Source organism: Octopus sinensis, linkage group LG5 (assembly GCF_006345805.1).
Source record: "Octopus sinensis linkage group LG5, ASM634580v1, whole genome shotgun sequence".
NCBI classification, from domain to species: Eukaryota; Metazoa; Mollusca; class Cephalopoda; order Octopoda; family Octopodidae; genus Octopus; species Octopus sinensis.
The window spans coordinates 41,086,376-41,109,823 of record NC_043001.1 but is presented as its reverse complement, the minus strand read 5'-3'; the positions used below and the strand labels follow the sequence as shown (position 1 = coordinate 41,109,823).

The 23,448-nt window shown below is 33.7% G+C and overlaps 1 protein-coding gene across 3 annotated transcripts in view; it reads right to left on the bottom strand.

Annotated features, from left to right (window-relative positions):
• The window catches only part of LOC115211719 (protein sel-1 homolog 1), a 58,561-nt gene that overhangs the window by 20,148 nt on the left and 14,965 nt on the right, over positions 1-23,448 (bottom strand). The window contains exons 2-12 of one of the 3 annotated variants that reach the window (XM_036503344.1): positions 15,937-16,187; positions 15,568-15,768; positions 12,519-12,891; positions 11,680-11,831; positions 8,611-8,674; positions 6,867-7,029; positions 5,250-5,303; positions 3,700-3,759; positions 2,447-2,528; positions 948-1,102; positions 135-191 (exon numbers count right to left, since the gene is read on the bottom strand). In XM_036503344.1, the coding sequence (XP_036359237.1) occupies positions 135-191; positions 948-1,102; positions 2,447-2,528; positions 3,700-3,759; positions 5,250-5,303; positions 6,867-7,029; positions 8,611-8,674; positions 11,680-11,831; positions 12,519-12,891; positions 15,568-15,742 (1,335 nt within the window). In that variant the 5' untranslated portion in view covers positions 15,743-15,768; positions 15,937-16,187. The remainder of the gene's footprint in view (positions 1-134; positions 192-947; positions 1,103-2,446; positions 2,529-3,699; positions 3,760-5,249; positions 5,304-6,866; positions 7,030-8,610; positions 8,675-11,679; positions 11,832-12,518; positions 12,892-15,567; positions 15,769-15,936; positions 16,188-23,448) is intronic. The other 2 variants (XM_036503343.1, XM_029780375.2) reach the window with 2 other exon arrangements.

The window sequence follows — 23,448 nt, the reverse complement described above, 5'->3', positions numbered from 1 at the left end:
TTGACACACCTGCACACTCACTTTATATGGTCTCTGAGAAATTAGTTGTAGTTATGCTTGTTCAAAGTATTAAAGAGCAACTCAGTTAAGAATTTAAATTTTACATAAACACAAAATAATTTTGTAAGCTTTACCTCATGGTTGATTTCAACTCCTCGACCACCTTGATAATACAGTTGTCCAAGTACAACCTTCATGAAATAAGAAAGAATATCTTATAGACATTGAAAATATGGAGGTGATATGGTTATCTGGCCTGCCTAGGAGGACAATTACTCTGAATAAGAATTGATTCAGCCCATGATGACCCATCCAACCCATGGAAAATAAATATAAAATTAAGGTTTTTGACTGAGTCCAACAATCTGCAGTCTGATAGAGATTGAAAAAAGCTGTCCAGGAAATGTCTAAATACACTAAAAGCAAGTTAAAAGTCAGCAGTGAATCAAAGAGGAATTTTGTGGGTGTTCATCAAGGCTTGATCCTCAACCCTTTTTACTCTATCCTAGTCCCTGAAGCAACAGAGTACAAACCAAGTTTATGTACAGAGATTATGTACATTAATAACCCTTTCCATTGCTAAGAAAGTTGTTGAACATGCAATTTCATGATCAATGTAAATTAAAACAGACACCAATTATAAATTATATCTAATACATCTAGATACTCTTTTAACTTGAGTATGAATGTGTGTGTGTGTGTGCCTGCATGCATGCAAGTATGTATGTACATACGTACATATGCATTTGAGTACTAACAGCTTGCCTATGGATTGTTTGATTGTGAGCCAAATAAACTATTTTGTATTACAATGATATTTTATTCCAAAGTAAATTCTAAAAAGCTTTTTCTGAAGGATAATCTAAATATTATACAGACATAGTATTCTTCTCAAAACAAAATAGAAAGAAATGAAGTTTTGACAAGTAAAAAGTTAAAACTTGAACCTGAGCTTGCATATCTCCTTTGTCAGCAAGAAAATGATAGTATTGAAGAAGATCATCATCTAGAAGTCCTGAATTAGAATGGGTATTTTCTACTTCTTCTTGCAAGCGAATTCTCTGGATTACAGGTCCACCAGACACAGATACCATATTAGACACTTGAAAAGATTAATAAATAAGGATTAAGATTTTACAAAGTATAGAGCATTTTATTGTTTCTTTAAAACAAGAAATATAATAAAAGAGATTATTTTCAGAACAAGTATCTATAAGAATTTATGTATTTAGATATTTATGGAAAGCATTTTCTTGGTTCAAGCCTTAGTTCTAGGTTGCTGCCATACTATGTGTACACTTGGTTCACCATATTCCTTAAGCCACACCTTTACGAGATGATATATGAGCTGACCACCATCAACCTCTAATGAAGCTATGATCAATGGTGGATGGGATTTGTTTTATCACAAACCAAACCATACAATATATTTTCAAAGATGGGAAGGAAATCTACTTTTTCTTTATAATATTTAATCAGAGAGACAAAATTGAAGTCTATAGAAAGCAAAAAGCAAATGAATCCACCCCACCCTGCATTTTTTCTATCTATCTTTCTCCCTGTTTGTCTATTTATTTATCTACCTAATTTACAAAAAAAAATTTTTTTAGTTTGAAAAAACACTGAACTCATGAATTTAGCAAAGCACTGAAGAGACCCAGCTGAGACAAAACATATGTGACAAAAAGTCTTTTTCTTTGTTTTTTATTTAAAGTTCTGCAGTTCAGTTTTAATTATTACTGTTATGAAATAAATGAACAAGATTTTCTTCCACTTATTAAAATAAAATAAATGAACCAATTAATTGCTAGATTTACAAACCAATATATCAATAAATGAGTAATAAACATTGTTTTGATTATACTTATTCATTTCAATAAAGATCACTGGTTTATTAAGATCATTTTGTTTTTTTGTTGTTCTAAAAAACAATAAATTTAAATTATGCCACTTTACCCTACTGCAATACAAGAGCATATATGAGGGAGGGGGTGCTGAAAAGTTCTTGGCTCTGGGTAAAACAAAATACAGGAGACTCAGTTAATTTTGATTTTATTCAACATATTCCTCTCTCAGATTCATACACTTATTGCTGTAGTCCTTCAGTTTTTCTAAGTTCTATAAAAGAACTCAGCCAGGTCTTTTGCAATACCCTTAAAGCCAAAAACTTTTCAGCATCTCTTCGTATGAGCTCACTCAACCTGCAAGAATCAACATCCAAATCTTCCTCAATCACATTCTATTGTTTTTAAAAATAGATGCATTAGACAATAATTGGAATTTTGTGAATGGCAAATAGCTTCTGGTAAGTAGATTAATGCAATAAGATCTAAACATGTGACATACATATATTCAGCAGTCTAGCACTATGAACTCACAACCAATGCATCTAAATAATTAACAAACAAAAAAAAAAAAAAGCCACATATAAGGTAAAGTTACTAACCAAGTGTTGCTACTTTGCGATAATAAGTTAGTGCTGATTCACATTTCATCTCCACACCAATACCTGCCCAATACCGGTAACCCTGCAATATGAAAAGTATAAATTAGTGTATAGCTAACTAGGATATTAACAAGAGTAATAGAAATGAACTTATATATATATGGCTGGTGATATCAACAGAGAGTTAAGATCCTGGATCTTCCGTTCATCGTTTTTCCTGGATGGATGCTTCAGGATTTGGAAGTTTTCATTTAATCACAATCTACAATTTCTTGTTTCATTAATGTATGGGATTACTCTGTCCAGGTTATTCCAGATTATGAGAACTCAATTCCACTAGCTATTAATTTCCAAATGAATTGTGACAGAGGCATTGAGATCTCTGTCCACTAATCTGAATACATACATATGCTCATTGTATCACCTCTTAATGGTTTTGAGGTGAGTACCAACATTTTTTGCAATAGCATTTGTGGGTATCAGACTTATTCTACATATCACTGCATCAGAGAGAGATGATGCTCCAAGAAGACAGTTTGAAAAGTTTCTGCAATAATAAGTTGATCTGAGCTGAAGGCTGGTTTGGATGTATGTCTCAAATTGTGGCATGAGATCTGAGAGACAATGCTGCCCAGACAAGTGTAACTCACTTTCTTGTTGTTAGTAATGAAAAGTTTGCAATATTTATACATAAGTGGGAAATGAGATCATAATAGAGTCAAAAAATTCCTGGCTATATTGAGGAAGTGGTTTTTTTACCAGGTGATGAGAGGTTAAAGTATGAAAGAGAGACAAAAATGGATGTCTTGTTGTAGCGGAGATACAGAGTTACCCTAGTTGGAAAGGTGAGAAGATGGTGGTGAAGCAGTGTCAAGGCTCATCCCCAAGTTAGGAGACGGTGTGTATAAGAAAAATGGTCAAATGGATTGGACAGGGGGAATGGATAGCTAAGTTCATGAGAGTGTAAAAGGAGAGCAGCAGATGAAAGAAAAATGGAGATAGAGGTGAAGTGAGCGGGGAAGATGGGTAGAGATGCTATCAATGGTGAATATCAGTTGTGAAGGCAGAAGGTGGAGGCAACATGAGGAAGCACAAGTGATGTGAAGTGCGTTCAGTGTGCAAGAAATGCACAGTGCCAAGGATGAGGTCAGAGGTACATAGGGATGGAAATAGTGTAAGATGAACACAAGTAGTGGGGGCTGCCATTGGCAGAATGTGATCACTTAAATATTTACAGAAGATTATCTGCTTACCAATGCCATTTGTGCTAATGGGTCTCCTCCAAGGGCTGCAAATGTCAAATAGACAATAGTCTGTAATATAAGAAATAAAGTAGTCTTAATTGTTTTAGTTCTACAAGAAATTAACCCTTTCATTACTGTATTTATTTTGAAATGCTCTGTGCTTCTTTCAATTATTTTAAATATAACAAAGAATTTAATAAAATAACTTAGTTATCATTAAGCTAGTATTGTTATGAACATAAATTGTGACTAAGGTTTGGTGGAAGATTTTAATTCGGAACTTTTGAAAACAAGACATTTATACTACAGAGCCATGAGTTGGTTTCAGCCGGGTTGGTAATGAAAGGGTTAAACTTTCAAAGCAAACTTTACTAATGGTTAAACTGATTTTTAAAAAAAACTTTAGCCCAAACATTAATGCTAAATAGCAATTTTGACTTCCATTCCCAAATACCCATGTTCTTTTAGTTATCTTTTATCTCAACAAGAATTTATAGAGGAAATTTGTTGAGGTAGGTATATTCAAAAGACATTTAAGTATAGGCATAATGCATTACACACAGAATAAAATTCTGTGAGCTGGCAGAAACGTTAGCACACCAGGCAAAATGCTTAGCAGTATTTTGTCTGCTGCTATGTTCTGAGTTCAAACTCCGCCAAGGTCGACTTTGCTTTTCATCCTTTTGGGGTTAATTAAATAAGTACCAGTTACGCACTGAGGTCGACATAATCAGCTTAATCCATTTGTTTGTCCTTGTTTGTCCCCTCTATGTGTAGGCCCTTGTGGGCAGTAAAGAAATAAGAATTTATGGAGGAAACAACAAGGATAGAATTGTACATATGCATAAAAATGCAAAGTAAAGAAGTTGAAATCAAAAGAAGAACAAAATTTTCAGAAATGTCTCTTTCTCATATTTCTTTCTTGAGATTTTTTATGTGACAGGTGTTGAAACAGATATTGCTGTATTTAGTAAATGCCATTATTCTAATGAAAAACCATGCACACAATATGTATTTCATATCTTTACCAATCAATTAATAAAGAAGTAAACTACAACCAGTGTGTGGTGCTTTTATTGGTATAGTAACCCTCCCCAAAAAACAGCAAATTCTGTAATTACTGTCTACAAAGACAAAGGGATGGCCGTAGTTGGAGTGTCACTAAAACAATATAAAAAGACAAAATATCTCGAATGTTGGTTCTCTGTCCATACATCTGACTTACACAGCTGCCATTTCTAGGTCTGAAGCTACAAACAATAACAAATGTGTTGATAAATATGTATGCCCAAGATTCAAGATGTTCATTGATTCATTATACAGTCAGAACTACACTGAAGCATCAACAAAAGAGTTTGATTCCTAATAAGCACTCACTCTTTACTAGCTTTATATATCCATACAAGTACAATGCTTAAAAAATGGAAACCTATTTCTAATTCAATCTTAGTTTACTCATCAATAAAAAAAATTATAAAATTTTAATTATTTTCAGATTTTTATTCTAAAATTTAAAGTGTATGTATAATCACTACAATAAAGTAACATAGTACACATACCTTAGCTTGACTGGAATTCACAGACATGCCAATACTGAACAACAAACCAAGGCCCTGGAAATTAATAAGAAAAAATCAATATATTAGATAAAATACAAAGATAATTTTAAAGTGAGATGATTCCAAAACTTGTATCAATTTTTAGCTCTCTTATGGTTTTCTGCAAATTAGGTGACATAAGGCTAATTGAGACAAAAGTGCTCAATTTCAGTTTCTGTCTTATTCTGTGTGTAATGCATTATACCTATACCTAAATGTCATTTGAATATACCCGTCTCAACAAATTTTGTATTTAATCCTCAATTTCCATTTTTTTCCCTCCTAATGTTCCAACTGTCACTCTTAACTTGCTCTTACTCTGATGAAGAATCTCTTCTAATTCTCGTTACTCTAAAATTATCTTGGGAACTGACATGTTCATATCTGGTATTAGGAAGGGCATCTAGCTGTAGGAACCATGTCAAAACAGACAATGGAGCCCGATACAGTTCCCGGTCTTACAAGTTCCTGTCAAACCTTCCAACCAATGCCAGCATGGAAAATGGAAGGTAAATGATGATGATGGCTCTCACATGAGAAAGTGTTGTAAATAAGAAAAGTATTTGAAAGACTCATTTTTTTTTTTGATTAAAATTTATATTTCTCAGACAGAATTGTATTATTTAATAACATAGTTTGATTTATTAAGAGAACTCGCTGAGTTACTGTAATAACATCGAAAGGAGTAAAATACATTTTGACATCTTAAATAGTCTTATTCAGAAAGAAATAGAAAATAGATATTTTATCATCTATTAAATCAAAAAGATGACTGTTTTCTGTCAAAACATCAAAAGTCTATCAGAGATAATATAACTCGATTATTTGAAAGAATTTATCAATTACGTTAAAATGCTTAATGTTCTTTGTAGCAAACATATATTTTACTTTAATTCTAATTGATTTTTCAGTCTATTTTAAGGAAAGTTATAATAGCAAAGGAAAGTCAATGAGGAAAGCAACCAAATCTTCAAATCACATCCCACTGCCTTAAAATATTTCTATTGAAATATACTGCCTTGTTTTAAATAATTTTGAAAATAATGAAAAAATTTAGAAACATAACTATCATTATTTAGCTGGTGTTTGGTGTGTAAAATTAACATGAAATTTTGATAGAAAGTTTTTAGATCATTTTAACCATTTAATATTTAAACCAGCCATATCCAGCCCGAATATTATACCAGTTTTTATGCTCAAACTGATCATACTCTATAGTATCATACTACAAATAAACAAGCATTCACTGAAATCTCAGTGCAAAAAGATAATGCATGAATAATTCAAAACAGCGAAAATAAATAAGCATTACATTGGACGGAATAATCTGAATGTTAAAGGGTTAAACAGAAAGTTTGTAACATAGAACCAAAGGTGGCCTCAGTTGGGTTGATATCAAAGGGGTTACACGGTTAAGTTTGATAGTTTCTCTATGAAAACACTGTGTATGGCCTTAACCATGCAAAATAGCTAAGATATTCTTAAATATTAAAGATAAACAATATAACAATGATAAGAGTGAATATTAAAAGATAAAAGAAATTAACAAATTGTTACATTAAAATACATTTTACTTACAAGTTGACCTCGGGCAGACCCTCTATTGGACAAATCTTCAAAAATTTCTTTGGCTTTTGTAAAATTCTGATTACAATGATCACCAAAGAAGTGCCCAAAACCTATGTATTCAAGTGCTTTTGTATGGTTCAGTTGAGCAGCAGCTTTGAAAAAGACATAGGCTCTACAATAAATTACAAAAAAGACACAGGTTCTACAACAAAATTACAAAAAAGTCAAAATAATTCTTTTTAAAAAAATATCAATTGAATAAGTTATAAAACCTTTTCCAAAAAATAAGGTAACATAATTCCACCTTTTTATCATGCATTACAAGATGAAATTAAAAGCTAGGGACTAGGATTTTTTTTTTTTTTGCATTATTATTATGTTTTGGCAGAACTACCGATGAATAAAAGTAATGTAGCTAAGTAATCATCATCACCATCATCTGTTTTCTATGCTGGCATAAGTTGGACAGTTTAACAGGAGCTGACAAGGCCGGGAGCCACATCATGTTCCAATGTTTTGACATGGTTTCTACAGCTATATTCCTTCATAAGGCCAACCATTTTACAGAGTGTACAATGTGCTTTCTATGTGGCACCATTACCAGTGCTTAAACATTCAATATATTTAGAAACTCCAGTTGTCAAATTTTTTTGGTTTTAATTCTAATATTGAACAGGATTAGGTTTTATAGTAGATGACTGGTAACAGTGGATAACTATTACTATCATCAAAGTTTAAAGAATGGTTACTGCTTTTATTTTTGAATTTCATTTAAATACGCATCTTTCATATTTGATAGTTGACTTTGTGAAATAAGAGTGACATAAAAAAACCTAAAAATGTCTATCCCCTATGAATTTTATGTATAATTTTTTTTAAATGTTTGACCACATACAATATTTACCATATGAAATTATTTATTTTGTGCTAAATTGTGTGATTAGTACAAAACTGTATCTACCATTTGCTACTTAACTATTTGTAATGAAAAAGTTACTGACAATGTCAACTATAAAATACTTAAGTTTAAATTTTATTGAAAATAGTAGTTAAGACTAAATATACTATAATATGACTTTTCAATAAAACTACTGCCATTACCACTGTGATGCCTCTTGATTTTTGTTTAGAATTTCTCTGAATTCTCAACAGATTCAACTCTAAGAACTAAGCCATCAACATATAAAAATTCCTACTACAGCTGATGTTGAACTCCTCTGTAATGGCCCGAAGAACAATAATAATGAGAAGGGATCTCAGAACCAAGACCTGATGGATATCCATCTACACTAAATTATTCAATGAACTTATTGCCAACTCTTACCTTACTGACTGCATGGCTTGCATGACCCTCACATGCAATTCATCTACACCAGTTTCCTTAGTTCTAGAGTGTGGAACTCCATCAAAAGCCTTTTTCAGATTGACGACTGCAAAGAATTGTGGCTTACTCTTAACTAAGAACTTCTCTTGTAGTTCTCTCATTAGTAAAAGGGCATGAATGGTACTCAGAGGACCATGTCTCACTCACATATTCTATATTTATGGTATGATTTCTATACCCTTCCTAACACCAATCACTTTTCAGAAAAGAACTACTAAATGAAAATATGGCATATAGGGAAAGATATTACATGTTAACGTGTGTTAACATGTATATGTTAACACACATACATGTCACAACCTGTTTAGAAATCACTAAAAACTAATATCTTAAAAAACAACTACTCATAACATATTTATAAATACCTACGCTCTATAATTCTTATGGTAAGTATTGTTAATCAAGACTTCTCCTTGTTCATAAAGTTCATTAGCTGAAAGACAAAAATACAGCTGTTAATGACATTGAGATGTTACACAAGAAAGTGTATGTATAGAAAAACAAGTGGAAGTTCTTTCTTCTCTAGACATGTATATAGACCAGCAAATAATTTTTAATTAGCAGCAAATAATTTTTAGTTAGCAGCAAATAAATCTATATATAATAATTAGCAATGTGCTTTTATTTACTATCATGCTGAAGCGATAGTGTAGAACTAGAACTTCAAAGGACATATAGATAGTGAGCAACAGTTGAAATAAAATGAAAGTGAATGGAAGGATGAGATATTCATCTGTCATGCTTGTCTGGAATAACAAATAGAGAGAGAGAGTAAGAGTGGGTAAGAGTAAAAGGAGTAACAATTGGACTGGCAGCTATAGACTAATTTATAGGATTCCAACAGGATGAGTTATTATACACACAAAATCATTTACCATCAACCTTCCATGCTGGCATGAATTAAAAGGATCATCATGCTCCAAGTCAGTTCTTATTCAAAGTTACTGCCCTATTAAGCCTTTAGCTTTCAGATTACTCTGTCAAATGTAATGCTTATTTATTTACATTATTTTGAATTATTTATGCATTATCTCAAAGGTTCAAGATTTCAGTGATGTGATTGCTTTATTCTTAGACTGACACTGTAAGGTAAGTGGGAAAGGCTGGATCTGGCCAGTTTGAACATAAAACAAGTAGAATATTTTGATGAGATATAGCCAGTTTAAATGCTAAAGAGTTAAACATGTTCGAGAATTGTCTCATTCATACATTCTATATTTATTGGCTGGATTTCTATGCGCTTCCTGACATCATTACCTTTACAGAGTGTACTGGATGTATTTTACCATGATACCAGCATACCAGCACCAGTAAGTTCGCCTTTTGCTCTACAAAGCTGAGAATTTTCACTACTCTATAGCACCTCCATTCATTCAAGGCAACATGCGAGAGAGAGAGAGAGAGGGTAGGTGAAGAGAATGGGGATGAAAGGAGAAATGGAGTAGGAGGTAACAGAAGCAAGACAGTAATGGCAAGGTATGAGGGAAGTGAGATAGTCAATGCCCATGGCTTCCTAGGTCTCATTTCACAGATTCCACCCACTATGAGTGACCTAAACTTCTTTATACATATGCATTATATATATCCATACCAACACAGTTTTCACTTTTGTACACTACATATGATCCCTACTGAATCCAATCTTTCTCTTAGCTCATTTATGTTCCTTCATGTACACTAATATTACACATCCATGGAACATTCACTTTATTTCTTTATAGATTTTGAAAATAAATTCACTGCATTTAGAGCCCATGTCTTGATACTATGCAATATCACAGCTCATACACAAGCATCATCTGCCCCTCAGACTGAGAGTGAAACCCTTTGTTACCAGCAGAGGCAACAAACTTTTCTTACTCTAACTACAATACTTTTGTAACACTTACCTCCATTGCTAATTAAGGTGCCTATGTAAAAAATGCTATCAGCTTTAGGGAGCTGTCCAAGTATTTGAGATAATCTATTTCACATGCTTGTGTCAGGCCATTTATGTTACTGGTTGGATGTAGTCCAGGACAACCTACTGCAAGGTCAGGTCACTGCTAACTAAACCAGCTCCTTCATAGGCTTATCTAGTGAGATGGGTTGCTACAAACCCAGCAGAATAAGAACAATACCTATCAAAAAGAGATAAATTTAACATAGGAACAATATCTAGCATTAGCACAGGGACTTAGAAATTCCAGGTTAGTGTTCAGTATGATGTAAAACAATAGAGAGTAGGGTGCTCTTTAGCATTTAAAGCATGTCTCTAAGAGAAAGTACTACTATGTGCAATTACACCAAAGGATAGGCAGTCTGGACTCAGCATCCAAATTAGGAAGATTTGAATATAAATGAGGCTTAGGAGTACTTGCAAAAAGGTAAAGTCTACGAGAGTCAACCTGACAGTAAATTAGGCCAGAAAAGGATTCAAGCCCTACTGGCTCTATCAAAAAGAGAGCATAATGATGCAACAAATGAATGATAGTTGGGTCTGAAACACCCTAACTCTCAGCCATAAGGATGAGAATATTCATTTATTTCACATGTGTTATGCTATATATACTGCATACAAAGTTAACCTTCTCTATTAGTTTGCCTGTGATCCCACTATGCTTTTTGTGTGTCCATAGTTTACAATGGGTACACCATATAAAGTTTCTAATGTTTCTTTTTCTGCATTACAAGTAAAGCCCTTTCCCTGATGGCAGCAGAATTTTTAAGTCATAGGTTTACTCCACTGAGCTAACATGGGGTGATATGGCATATATTCATGTCAATGAAAATAAAGTGTAGATTGAATAATACATAAACCGAAACAAGGAAAATTTTTTTTTTAAATCAAGGAAGGAACATAACTAAACAAGCTGACATTGTCATTGTTTTGAGAAAGAGCATCTATGTGGTCACTTGTTCTACTAGAAATAGTAGTCACATATCCCTCAGATCATCTTTGCACATATGTGTGTATGTATATACACATAAATATAGATAGATATATAGATATACACACACACACACATACATCAAAACTTCAGCATCTACCCACATCCACTGAAATAAACTGAAGATTAATCAACAAATAAACCAAAACAAGAAAGTAAAAAAATTAAAAGTGTTCATAACTAAATTATTTGATGTTGAAGTTGTTTAGCAAGAATGTTTCCAAGTGGTTGCTCAAAATATGAGAAATACCACCTACAATAGACACAGGTATGGTTCAGAAATGTGTGATGACTGAGTGACTGCAGGGCATCTGCAGTGATTAGAGAAGAAGGTTCAGGTATAGAAGATAATGGAAGCACAGAACATAAACTGAATTTAAAAAAACAAGCAGAAAATGTTAAACTGATTCAAACATCATGTAAATTCAAACTAGCAATTCCATTATTTCTAGTAGAAAGGGAAGAGCTGTCATTTATGGTTTAGTGTTAAAAAAAAAAAAAAAGTAACCTTTTATTTCTAGAGGAGTAAGTTCATCTTCCTTCATTTCCTCCCCTTTAGAATTCACGGCATCAGCTGTGTGATCAGTATCAGGAAAATTAGCTGAATCAACATCTGAATTGAGATCTGCTGTATTTAAAGCTTCATTGGACGGTTCATCTAAGCAAAAAAAAGAATTTTAATAAATAAAAAGTCAAAAATTTTTTACCAAAAATAAAAATAAAATTAGTTTGGTTTGATTTGCTTTGGATTAATGGTGATTCCTAATTGACCATTCTAATTTCAGAGTCTAATTTGTTTAATCTTTTTAATATCAATTTGCATGAGACTCTCATAAGAAAGCTAGTATACGATTGTCTGTGTGATCCTGCAAGCTCATACAAGGATGGCTTAGCTATGACTGGAGTCCCTTTGATAGTAGATAGGCTTGATCAGGATTGACCTAGAGCTGAAGAAGAATACATGCTCAGCTGCATTTAACTCAGCTTGCTAGCTAATCCACTGTCATGTAGACTCAATTTGCAAAACATCTGCTCCCTTGCAAGATGGAATTTTGAAAGGGGAGGGGGGCATTGGAGGAGGTGATCTTGTGTCAGATGATGGAACATTAGAGTGTGACAGAGAGACAGAAACAAGAGTCAAGAGGAGGTACATGGTTATCTGACAGAGAGAGAGAGCTTTTTATCAATAAACATATATTTGTAATTTATCCAAGACTTCAGAACTTCTCCCTAACCAAACATTGCTTTTAAAGAATGAAAATATTTTTTCAGCAAAGTATTATTTATATAAACTTTCTTTTCATATATGATGGCACAAAATAACAACAAAAATAAAAAAATAAAAATTCTATATTACGTGAAATTTCATTGGTATCTTGATTTTGTTGATTAACTACAGTTTCATGCAGTGTTTCAGAGTCTGGATTAAACTCAGAACGAAATTCTTGGCTATCTGAGGGAAGTTGGGAATCTTGAAAGATTTCAAATTCTTTATGAACAGCTGTGTTCTGGTGGTCTGATATTTCTTGTTGATCTGGTTCTTGTTGATCTAAATCTTTTTGGCCTAATGAGTTCTGATGAGCAATAATATCTTCAAAGTCTTCTGTATTTTGAGGGTTATTATGACTATTATGAGAATCTTGTTCATGAATTGTATTTAAATTAGCTTCTTTATCTTCAAAAAATGTATTTTGTTCAAATTTTTGGTTTTGTTTTTCACCTAAGAAAATATAAAACCCATAAAAAAATACATTAAATAGATTTTTAAAACAAATGTAATTTCATAATGTTGGAACATCATTAAATCTAACTTGTTATAATCAATAAGCATTTAGTATTTAATCTTTCATCACTTAAATTTATTGATTTAACTAACCAGGATTTCAATTTTAGGGTTTTTGTTAACTGAATCCCAGTAACTTTACTGCTATTTATTTTGAGGACTGGAGAGAAATGACATGCAAAGTTAATCACCACAGAATTTGATCATATAACTAAAATATTTAGATCTACAATATAAATAAATATATTAAGACATATCAATACACATTCTTGGCTATCTTCACTATGTATTATCAGATCATCATCATCATTTACTATCCCTTGTCCATGCTGGCATGGTTTGGATGGTTTGACCAGGGTTGAAAAGCTAAGAGGCTGCACCAGACTCCAGTCTGATTTAGCATGGTTTCTATTACTGGATGCCCTTCCTAATGCCAACCATTAATATAAAACAAAATATAACTAGTCACTAAACATGAATAAAATTATTTAAAAATAAAATTCAACAGCAGCAGCAGCAGCAGCCGCCGCCGTCATCATCATCATCATCATCATCATTGTTTAGCGTCCGCTTTCCATGCTAGCATGGATTGGATGGTTCAACTTGGGTCTGGGAAGCCAGAAGGCTGCACCAGGCCCAGTCTGATCTGGCAATGTTTCTCTGGCTGGATGCTCTTCCTAACGCCAACCACTCCATGAGTGTAGTGGGTGCTTATTACGTGCCAGACGAGGCTGGCAAATGGCCACGATCGGATGGTGCTTTTTACGTGCCACCGGCACGAGGCCAGTCGGGACGGTGCTGGCAATGGCCACATTCAGATGGTTCTCTTACATACCACCGGCACTGGTATCACAGCTGCAATTTCCATTGATGTTGATCGATTTTGATTTTGATTTTGGATTTTCACTTGCCTCAACAGGTCTTCACAAGTAGAGTTTTGTGTCCCAAGAAGTAGATATGAATTTATAGCTTTGTATCAACAAAAAGAAGTGCAATATGACTATGTAAAAAGCAAAATATTTTCCTTAACTACTGCCACTTCCATGCCAAATAACTTTTCTTTGCCATAGACTACAAGGATGCATAGAATGGATACCCAACAGTACTTTCATAGGGTTAAGTAAATGAGAGATAAATGTTTCACTGGATAGGATGCTGGAATGTTACAAATAACTTTTTCTATACAATGAATTGAACTTCAAGCCAACAAACTACAGTGTTGCCACTCCTTACAATAACAAGCCACACAATCTGAGACACCTACTTAAAGCTAAATGAACACCTTTTTTGAGTATGAGATGCTTTTATCACAAATGTGCTAATGACAATGGCATAATCTGTTGAATTCCCTGGGAGTTAACTACAACCACATCAAATTAGCCATTCATGTTCTTTTAGAACACTTGACAAGAATGCCAAATACTAGGGTAATATATAAGTGTTCTCATCATGAACCAACATTTGTTTCTCCATTCTGATACTGGGTTGATTGATTTTCAAAGGAAATCTTTTCTCACGTCCATCATTTGTTGGTATTTGCTTGGATCATCTGAGTTGTGTCCAATCAGTCCCCATCTCTGTAAGATGCTTCCTCATCTGCCATGACCAATGTGACATGTGACCAACCAACGCAAGCTATCACCCCAACCAGATCCTTAGAGAAGCAAACATTAATTGAAAGAAACAGAGCATCTCAACAGGAATATGGTCACAAAAGGGTTAAAGAGTCATCTTAACAATTTATGAGTCCTTCTATAACTGACTATGCCTATACATTTGAAATCCTGAACCTCAGTCGGATTGGTAAATATACCAATTACTTGCACTGAGTATACAGCATTGATTTGTTATCATATTTATATATTTCTACATATTTAGCAAAACCACTTCTAAGAGGATGCTAAGATTTTGTGCTCTCAGTTACCCAGTACAAACTGTCTATTCATATTATAACAAAAAATATATATTTTTTACAAAATGTTTTAATACATTTGTTCAATTCATACTAGAATATACCTCTCAAGTTTGGTCCCCATGTTTTAAGAGAAATATTCATATAATCCAATGTATCAAAAACCAGTTTGCTCACAGAATTTCTCAAGTAAAATATGAGTCACACCTATTTCGTTTGTTTAACAACTAAATCAGGATATGTTAGATTCAGCTGTAAAATTAAAGCAGACCTTTTCATGGTCTACATGATTGTATATGGTCATATCAACTAATGGAATTAAATTAATTCAAGAATATAATTATTTAAACAATTGAAAAAATTACTTTTTCCTTGATCACTGAAAATTTGGAATGCTTTGGAATTTATTGTAATTTTAACTTCAACATTTCATAAAATTCTTATTGAGTTGGTCTTCTTTGGAGCAAATGAGTTGGGGTGTTTCCATTACATGGATTGCCTTTGACTCAAAGTGTGCATGTGTGTGAAGGGTTTCTACCAAATTCACCTCACACATTATTGGTTGACTAGAGGGCAAGACACTATGCAGTGGAATCAAAATACAATGTATGATGATGATGTATTCTTTGAATAATTTTTTCATTTGGTAATTTTTTTTTTTTTTTAAGATAATGAATTAAAATTTAACAAACTCTACTTGCCTTCATCTACTTCTGGTTTAACATTTTCTGAATTTTTAGATTCTGCAGGAGTGTGTAACTGATCATCTTGATGAAGGTGTCTGTGTGCATTATCTGCACAAACAATGATTTCACAAAGCACAATATATAAAACTGTGCCAAGGAAACACTTGAGACGTAAACTGGTTTTTAACATTGTATCAGCTAGGGAAATCAGGAACTCTAAAGAAAAATAGATATAAAATTTATATACAATATATAAAATATATATATGTTATAATTATTTGCCAGATTCAATTGAATCAAGGTATTTTAATAACAAAGGCACCAAGGTAGAGTCAAGGACAGCATACTCATATATCAACAGTGTGTACAGACTCACGTACTTACTAGAGCATGTGGGAATTTGTCCTTCCAGTTACGCATACATCCACAAGTATTGACCAAGTACACTCAATGTATACATAAAATCACACAAGGGTATATTCCAGCATGAGGTCCATGGTCCACTGTAGGCTCAAGAAGATCCAATGCAGGGAAGGTTCCAAGTGTGGTGTAATATAAATGAAAATGCAAATGGGCTGAGGTTCACTACAGCTGATTCAGATGTATTTTTTATTGATGAGCAAATCAATTACAACCTGTAAAAAAAACGTTTCCTTCAGGTGAATTATAATTAAAATTAGATTTAACATTTAGGATTTTTCACACAAACAGTATAGAATGCACATTAACTTGCACATCTCAGTGCTGGTTGAAAGCAATGTTAAAATTATTTTTAATTCACCTGAAAAAAATGGGTTTTTTTTACATGATGTATATATTATATCTATATATATTTTGGACATCAGTGTAAAAACATTTACATTTGGTTACATACACATGCACTCGCCTCCTCCTCTTTGCTTTAATGTCCAATTTTCCATGCAAGCATGGGTCAGACAAAATTCACCAAGACAACTTTTCTACAACTAGATGCTGTCCTTGTTGTCAACCTTCACTTGTTTCCAAGCAAAGTTAATATCTCCTCTAGTTCTTCAAACAGGATCAGTACAAAGATCGGACATATTTTTGTAACAGATTGCAAACAAACACCACCATTCATTTCACAGTGACACTTATTTACAACTGGCATGCAATATCAAGGCAAGAAGACACACAAACTTACACTCAAATATACAGTAACATACTCATACACAGGTGCACGTGCACACAGACACACACAAATGGCTTCTTTCAGTTTCCATCTACCAAATCCACTCCTAAGGCTTTTCTCGGCTTAGGGCTTTAATAGAGACATTTGCCCAACATGCTGTACACTGGAACTAAACCTGAAACCCTGTGCTTGCAAAGTAAATTTCTTAACCACACAGCCATGCCTGTGCCTATAACAAGGAAAAGTTGCATGTGTGTGTTTGAGAAGATGTTATTTTTATATTCATCCATCCATTTTTTCCGTTCGCTATTCGTAGAAATCAAGCTTCTTACCATACAACCATGCCTAACATAGAAAGCATGAACTTTTAGAATATTACATTTCAAACTTATCTTCATAAAACATGTATTTCAGAATATACAACAATTAACCAGACATGGCTGTGTGGTAAGAAACTTGCTTTCCAACCACATAATTCCGGGTTCAATCCCACTGTATCGCATCTTGGGCAAGTGTATTTTACTATAGCCTCAGGCTAACCAAAGCCTTGTGAGTGAATTTGGTAGAAGGAAACTGAAAGAAGTCTATTGTGTATGGTGTGTGTGTGCGCGCGCATGTTTATGTCATCATTACTTGACAATCAGTGTTAGTGTGTTTACATCCATGTCAGCAAGAGAGGCTAACAGAATAAGTACCAGGGTTAAAAAAGAAAAACGTACTTGGGTTGATTCACTTACACTAAAATTCTGCAAGGTGGTGCCCCAAAATGGCCACAGTCTAAATATTGAAACAAGTAAATATACACATGTATGATATGAGTAATTTTGTGTAATTTACCTGCGTTACTGATGACATTAAAATTCAAATATATGACAAACAAATATTTGAATTGGAGAAAAATATGGGCTGCTTCTAAGAGAATCTAACTAAATAAGGAATTAAATATTGAAATTTTCTCTTCTACATTACAGTGAGAATGTTCAACAAATTGACAGGATAATTGCAGCTCAAGTAACAGGGAGATGAATATAAGTGGTACAGAGGATTGGACAGAGTGAGTGGGCAGGTAAGTTTGTGGGGGTATTAAAGGAATGTAGGAGATTGAGAAGAAGGGAATGCTACAAGTGAACACAGGCAGACAGAGATAGTGTTCGGAAGATGAGTTATGGGGTGGAGAGATTTGTTAGGGACAGATTGTGTGCAGGTAAATTTTAGGTTGTCCCACTGCACAGAACTTTAGGTATGCATCTCTTATTATAACCTCTGGCCAGCCAATACTACCAAGTGACTTTTGTAGATGGAAGCAGTAGGAAACTGTTGTTTATATAGCATCATTATCATTAACATCACTTTAGTGTCCACTTTTTCATGTTTGCATGGTTTAGACAAAATTAGTTGAGGCAGATATTTTATGGCTGGATGCTCTTCCAGTCACTTACCTTCACCTTTTTCAAAGCAAAACTGAACATGTTTTCACATGATTTTCCAATGGCTGAACATGTTTTCTCAGAACTTTGGGTATAAAGGACACTGCTGTATGACAGTAATGCTTGTATATAACTAGTGTACAATGTCAAGACAAAGACACACACAACACACATACACTAAAGGCTTCTTTGAGTTTCTGTCAACCAAATCCACTTACAAAGATTTCATAAGCTCAGCACTATAGTAGAGGACTTGCTCAAGGCAATGCAAAGTGGGACTGAATCCAAAACCATGTAATTGGAAAGCAAACACCTTAACCACAGAGCCATGCTCACACGTGTGTGTGTGTGTGTGTGTGTGTGTATATATATGCTCAGATATATGTGCATGTGTATATACACACACACATACACATTGTTGTATTGAACAGTGTTTATTATAACTGCACACAATCCTTTAATCTCAAAACTTTACAACTGAATACCCAAGCTGTGACAGTGAACTTATATACACTCATACACATAAATATACATGGATATGCATATACATATTTACATATACATACATGCATTACAGACACATACATACTCAAGCATATATACATATACACACATAGTCATGTGAAAACAATGTTTATTCAAATACAGTTATATCCACATGTAATTCTCTTTACACACAGAAGTTTTATCAACTAAATAGCCAAGCTGTTACCTTATACCTAGACTGATGAATCATTTGTAAGCACAGAATACATACAGAACATTAGCTTAAGAATAGTATCTAATCTCCAGAAAACAAATTGGTTTCATTCCTTTCTTTATTGATGAACTAATCTAACACCATTTGCTATGCTTGTTCCAGAATCCATTGTCAAATCACACTCCATATTAATCCTTTAGCATTCAGATTACTCTGTCAAATGTAATACTTATTTATTCACACTGTTTTGAATTAATCATACATCATCTTGGAGGTTTGAGATTTCAACGATGTGATTGTTTAATTTTAGAGTGACCTTACTGGTTAGGTGTGAGAGGCTGGATCTGACCAGTTTGAACATCAAACAGGCAGAATATTTGAGCCAGATATGGCCAGTATAAATGCGAAAGAGTTAACAGAGTATGAAATATCATTTAAAAGCTTACAGAATTGATTCTGCATTTTGTTCGCTCTGGATATTGTGTTATCTAATTTTACCAGGTGGCATTCTCAGTTTACCCTTAAGTGTTATTGTTTGCTTGAGATATAAATCTATCTTGCTTTGGTTTATTGTTTCTTCTACACTGATACCAAACTGTGCAGCAGTTACAGGAGACATTATTGTTTTTGCCTGTCAAAGCAGATGAACTAAGAACCCTTATTCAATAAATCATCATCATAGTTTAATGTTTGCTTTTTCATGTTTGCATAGTTCAAATGGAATTTGCTAAGGCAGGCTTTTCTTGGCTGGATGCCCTTCCTGTTGCTAACCTTCAGCTGTTTTCAAGCCAGGTAATATTTCTCCAATGGATAGATATGTTTTACATGGAAAACTGGAAACAAAAACGCTTGTATAATAGTGATACTCATTTACAGTCATCACATGATGTCAAGACAAAGGTAAACACACATAATACATATACATACATATATGATAAAGTTTCAGTCAGGTCTATAGCAGAAGACACTTGCCCAGGGTGCTGTACAGTGAGACTGAACCTAAGACCACATAGTTGGGGAAGCAAGCTTCTTAACCACACAGCCGCCATTTTAACACTTGCAAACCTTTCTCTCTGAAATTCTATTTGGTTTTTGGAAGATACGGTGATATTTTTGTTTTGTTCTTCATTTGACCTTATTAAGCCATTGATTATCACAAAATTCACAGGCATTGTTAGACATCCATTCTTCTGGGATATTGACCTGCTTACCTGTTTCTTTTTTTATTCTTAACTCCAATTACTTTTGGCCACTCACAGTATGTATTAATGAATATTAAGAACAGTTCATAATTCTTTACATAAGCATAAGCCATAAGAACACATCAAAACTTTAGTTTCTTTAGGCTGTGTCTGCACCATGTGAGGAATCCTGCTTATATTCTAACACCCATCCTCACCATAACCTGGCCACCATGCATCTAATTTCAATCCATTCCTTTTAACCACAGAGCTACAATGTACCTCATTAAACAGGTTGATCAAACAATTCTCCTTCCACCCATTTTCCAATGACTTAACCATTTTACATTTAAACCAGCCAGATCCAGGCCAAATATTCTGTTTTATGTTCAAACTGGCCTGGTCTGACCTCTCACACCTACCCTACAATGTCATTCTAAAACAATATCACCAAACTCTCAAAGCTATAAGATATTACATTTAGCAATCTGCATCATAAAGAGTTAAATGGCCTTTCAACAACAGTACTTCAATTATTTTTTTGTTTTTACTTGTTTCAGTCATTACACTGTGGCCATGCTGGAGCACCACCTTGAGGAATTTTAGTCACATGAATTGACCTCAATACTTTTATTTTTAAGCCTGGTACTTATTCTATTGGTCTCTTTTGCTGAGCCACTAAGTTTTGGAGAGGTAAACACACCAAGATCAGTTGTCAAGCAGTGGTGGGGGTCAAACACTCACACGCACACAAGAGGCTTCTTTCAGTTTCTGTCTACCAAACCTACTCACAAGGTTTTGGTCAGCCCGGGGATATAGTTGAAGACACTTGCCCAAGGTGCCATGTAGTGGAACTGAATTCATATAAGATTTTAGGGGCTCCATACAGCAAAATAGTAAATTAGGAATCCACAATAATACTTTAAGGGCCCTTGAAAAAAAACTTTTGCTTTAGATATTGGTGTGTATTGCAAGAAACAGCTAGGTTTCTTTCTCTAATATTTTACATAGTTCAACCTACACAAGTTAATGTAAAACAAAATAGCAATTTTGAAAGACGTTTCTATAAAACTAGTTTTTAAATATCGAATGGCTATGAGTCCACCAGAATAGAATAGTAATTTAAAAAGATTCATAGATAAAAAAAAATGATAAAGAACTTTTGCTTTGGAGGAACCATAATTTCTTGCCAAAATAGTAGCTATGGTCTGAGACAAATTTTAATTTCTGGTTAAGCAGTAAATGGCATACTCTTCAAATATACCATACAATCACCAAGCTTCCTTTCCAATATTTGAATATCTTATTTCATCTGTGGTTGATGCCTTTGACAAATACAATATGGCTATCTTACAAAAGTATTCCTGATTCCTGACATAGCCTTTTTACTTGCATCACTTATTAAGGTGCTTCTTTCACCTTCACAGCATCATAAATCTTGCTCACTGGCCTCTATCCAGACTTCAGCTTTATATGCTAAAACACCTTCTATTGTTGGATCTTCCATGAAAATTGTACATCATGCTTACAAAGTAATGCAAGTGGAGATATGAAATCTAAATAATGATTGATAAAATTTAAACAAAAATTAACAAAACTAAGAAAATATTCAAATTGCTTTTTGTTCTGTTCTTAAGTAGTTTTTACATCCATAATTCTCACTACTAAATGATGATCTAATGATATACACTCTTTTGTAAATCTATATTCCAGAAAGAAACACAAGTCATCAGTCCATCAGATTTAGTTCAATTGATTGCCATATTTGATACTTACAACCTTTTTTATGACCTTATCTATGTAGGTTTTCAAGAGTTTTAGCCTCAATACATCAACCAAGTTGATAAACAGTCACATTACCTCATTCCTAATATGTTCAACTGCTCTCCAAAAGATAGCACAAGTTGTCATAATTCCATATAGAAGAGATGTCCATCTGATAAGACCCAAGAACTTCTTAAAGACCTTTGTTAATTAGTTACCTTAACTTCACTTCACTAATAGTTTAATGTATATTGCTAATGGTCTTGTCTCAAAATAGCTTCCTTTGAGAAGAATGTACACCTTAAAACTTTTCAATATCTCAAATTGACCTGTAGCTTCAATCATAAATTACTGTTAAATTATAAACATTCAAGTCCATACTAACATGATTTTGTGGGTTTCTTTAATGAACAGCAACAAAAATATTCACACCCTCAATTCTCTTATCAATTTCTATTAATGAGTTTAATTTTCCAAAAATTTTAAAGAATGATCCACCAATTTGTTTTAAATCACACTTTCTTAGTTTTGGTTTATTTAAATTTACCAAAAATTTCTGAGGTATGATAAAGTTGACTACAAATTCACAAAAACAAATTGACTGTCACTTTTTCACTCTGTCAAACTACAAACAGCCATGATATGCTTATATGGAAAACGGGAAACAAACATCATCAAAATTAGCCATTCTCTTAATTTTGCATTCTTTCTCCTCCTAATTCCTCTATAATCACCTCTCCATTAGTAATTGTTCCCCTCATTCTCTATGTCAGTATTGATTGTGAATGTTTGTCCTACTATTGCATTTGCTAATCATCCTTCCAAAGAGAATGTTTGGGGTTTCCTACATGAAGATACTTGTGAATCATGCTTCATGAGAGTTGATATTTTTGTAGATACACTTCTTGTAATATTGCCTTATTATGTACATCAGTTTGCATGATAAGCATTAATACATCGACCATTCACCAAAGTTTTGAAATAGCTGCAAAGATTTATTTACAAGTTGTAATACATATATATGTAACATCTCATATAAATGGATTCCTTCTATCTATAATTGTTTACCAATCTTGAAGGTTGATCTCAAGATGTTGAACCTCACAGAGGAGCCAACAAAAGACCAAGATGACTGGTGATTTGCTGTGCTTGATAAGATTCATCTGTTTTGATGAAACTGAGATTCTAAAAGCATTTTAATGTGTATACACTTACAGGACCCAGCTTCTATCCCCAACAAGCTTTCCTCACTTATCTCCCAAACACTACTACTCAGCTACTTTAATCATAAAGAGTAGAACATGCATACATCCCATCCTCCTTTGTGCTACTAGTTACCTTCCTTCTCTCTAGAACCACTTCCTTTTAAAATCGATCCCAAATTTTCAATATCATCCCTTCCCACTTTATTTTCTACCAATCACCCCTGAGCCTTCATGAGATACATTTTAAGACAGCCATTATCTTATCTCTAACACCTTTTATCTGCAATCATTCTCATTATCTTGATATATCTGCTGTCAATGGCCTCACCTTTGTCTCCCATTCACTATAGCCACCCCTGCATATCTCTCACAGCCATCTCTGACAATGCACATTCCTTTACCCTCTCTCACCCCACATATTATCTACTTAATTTCTTATCAACCTACAGATTTATTATACTGCTGCACT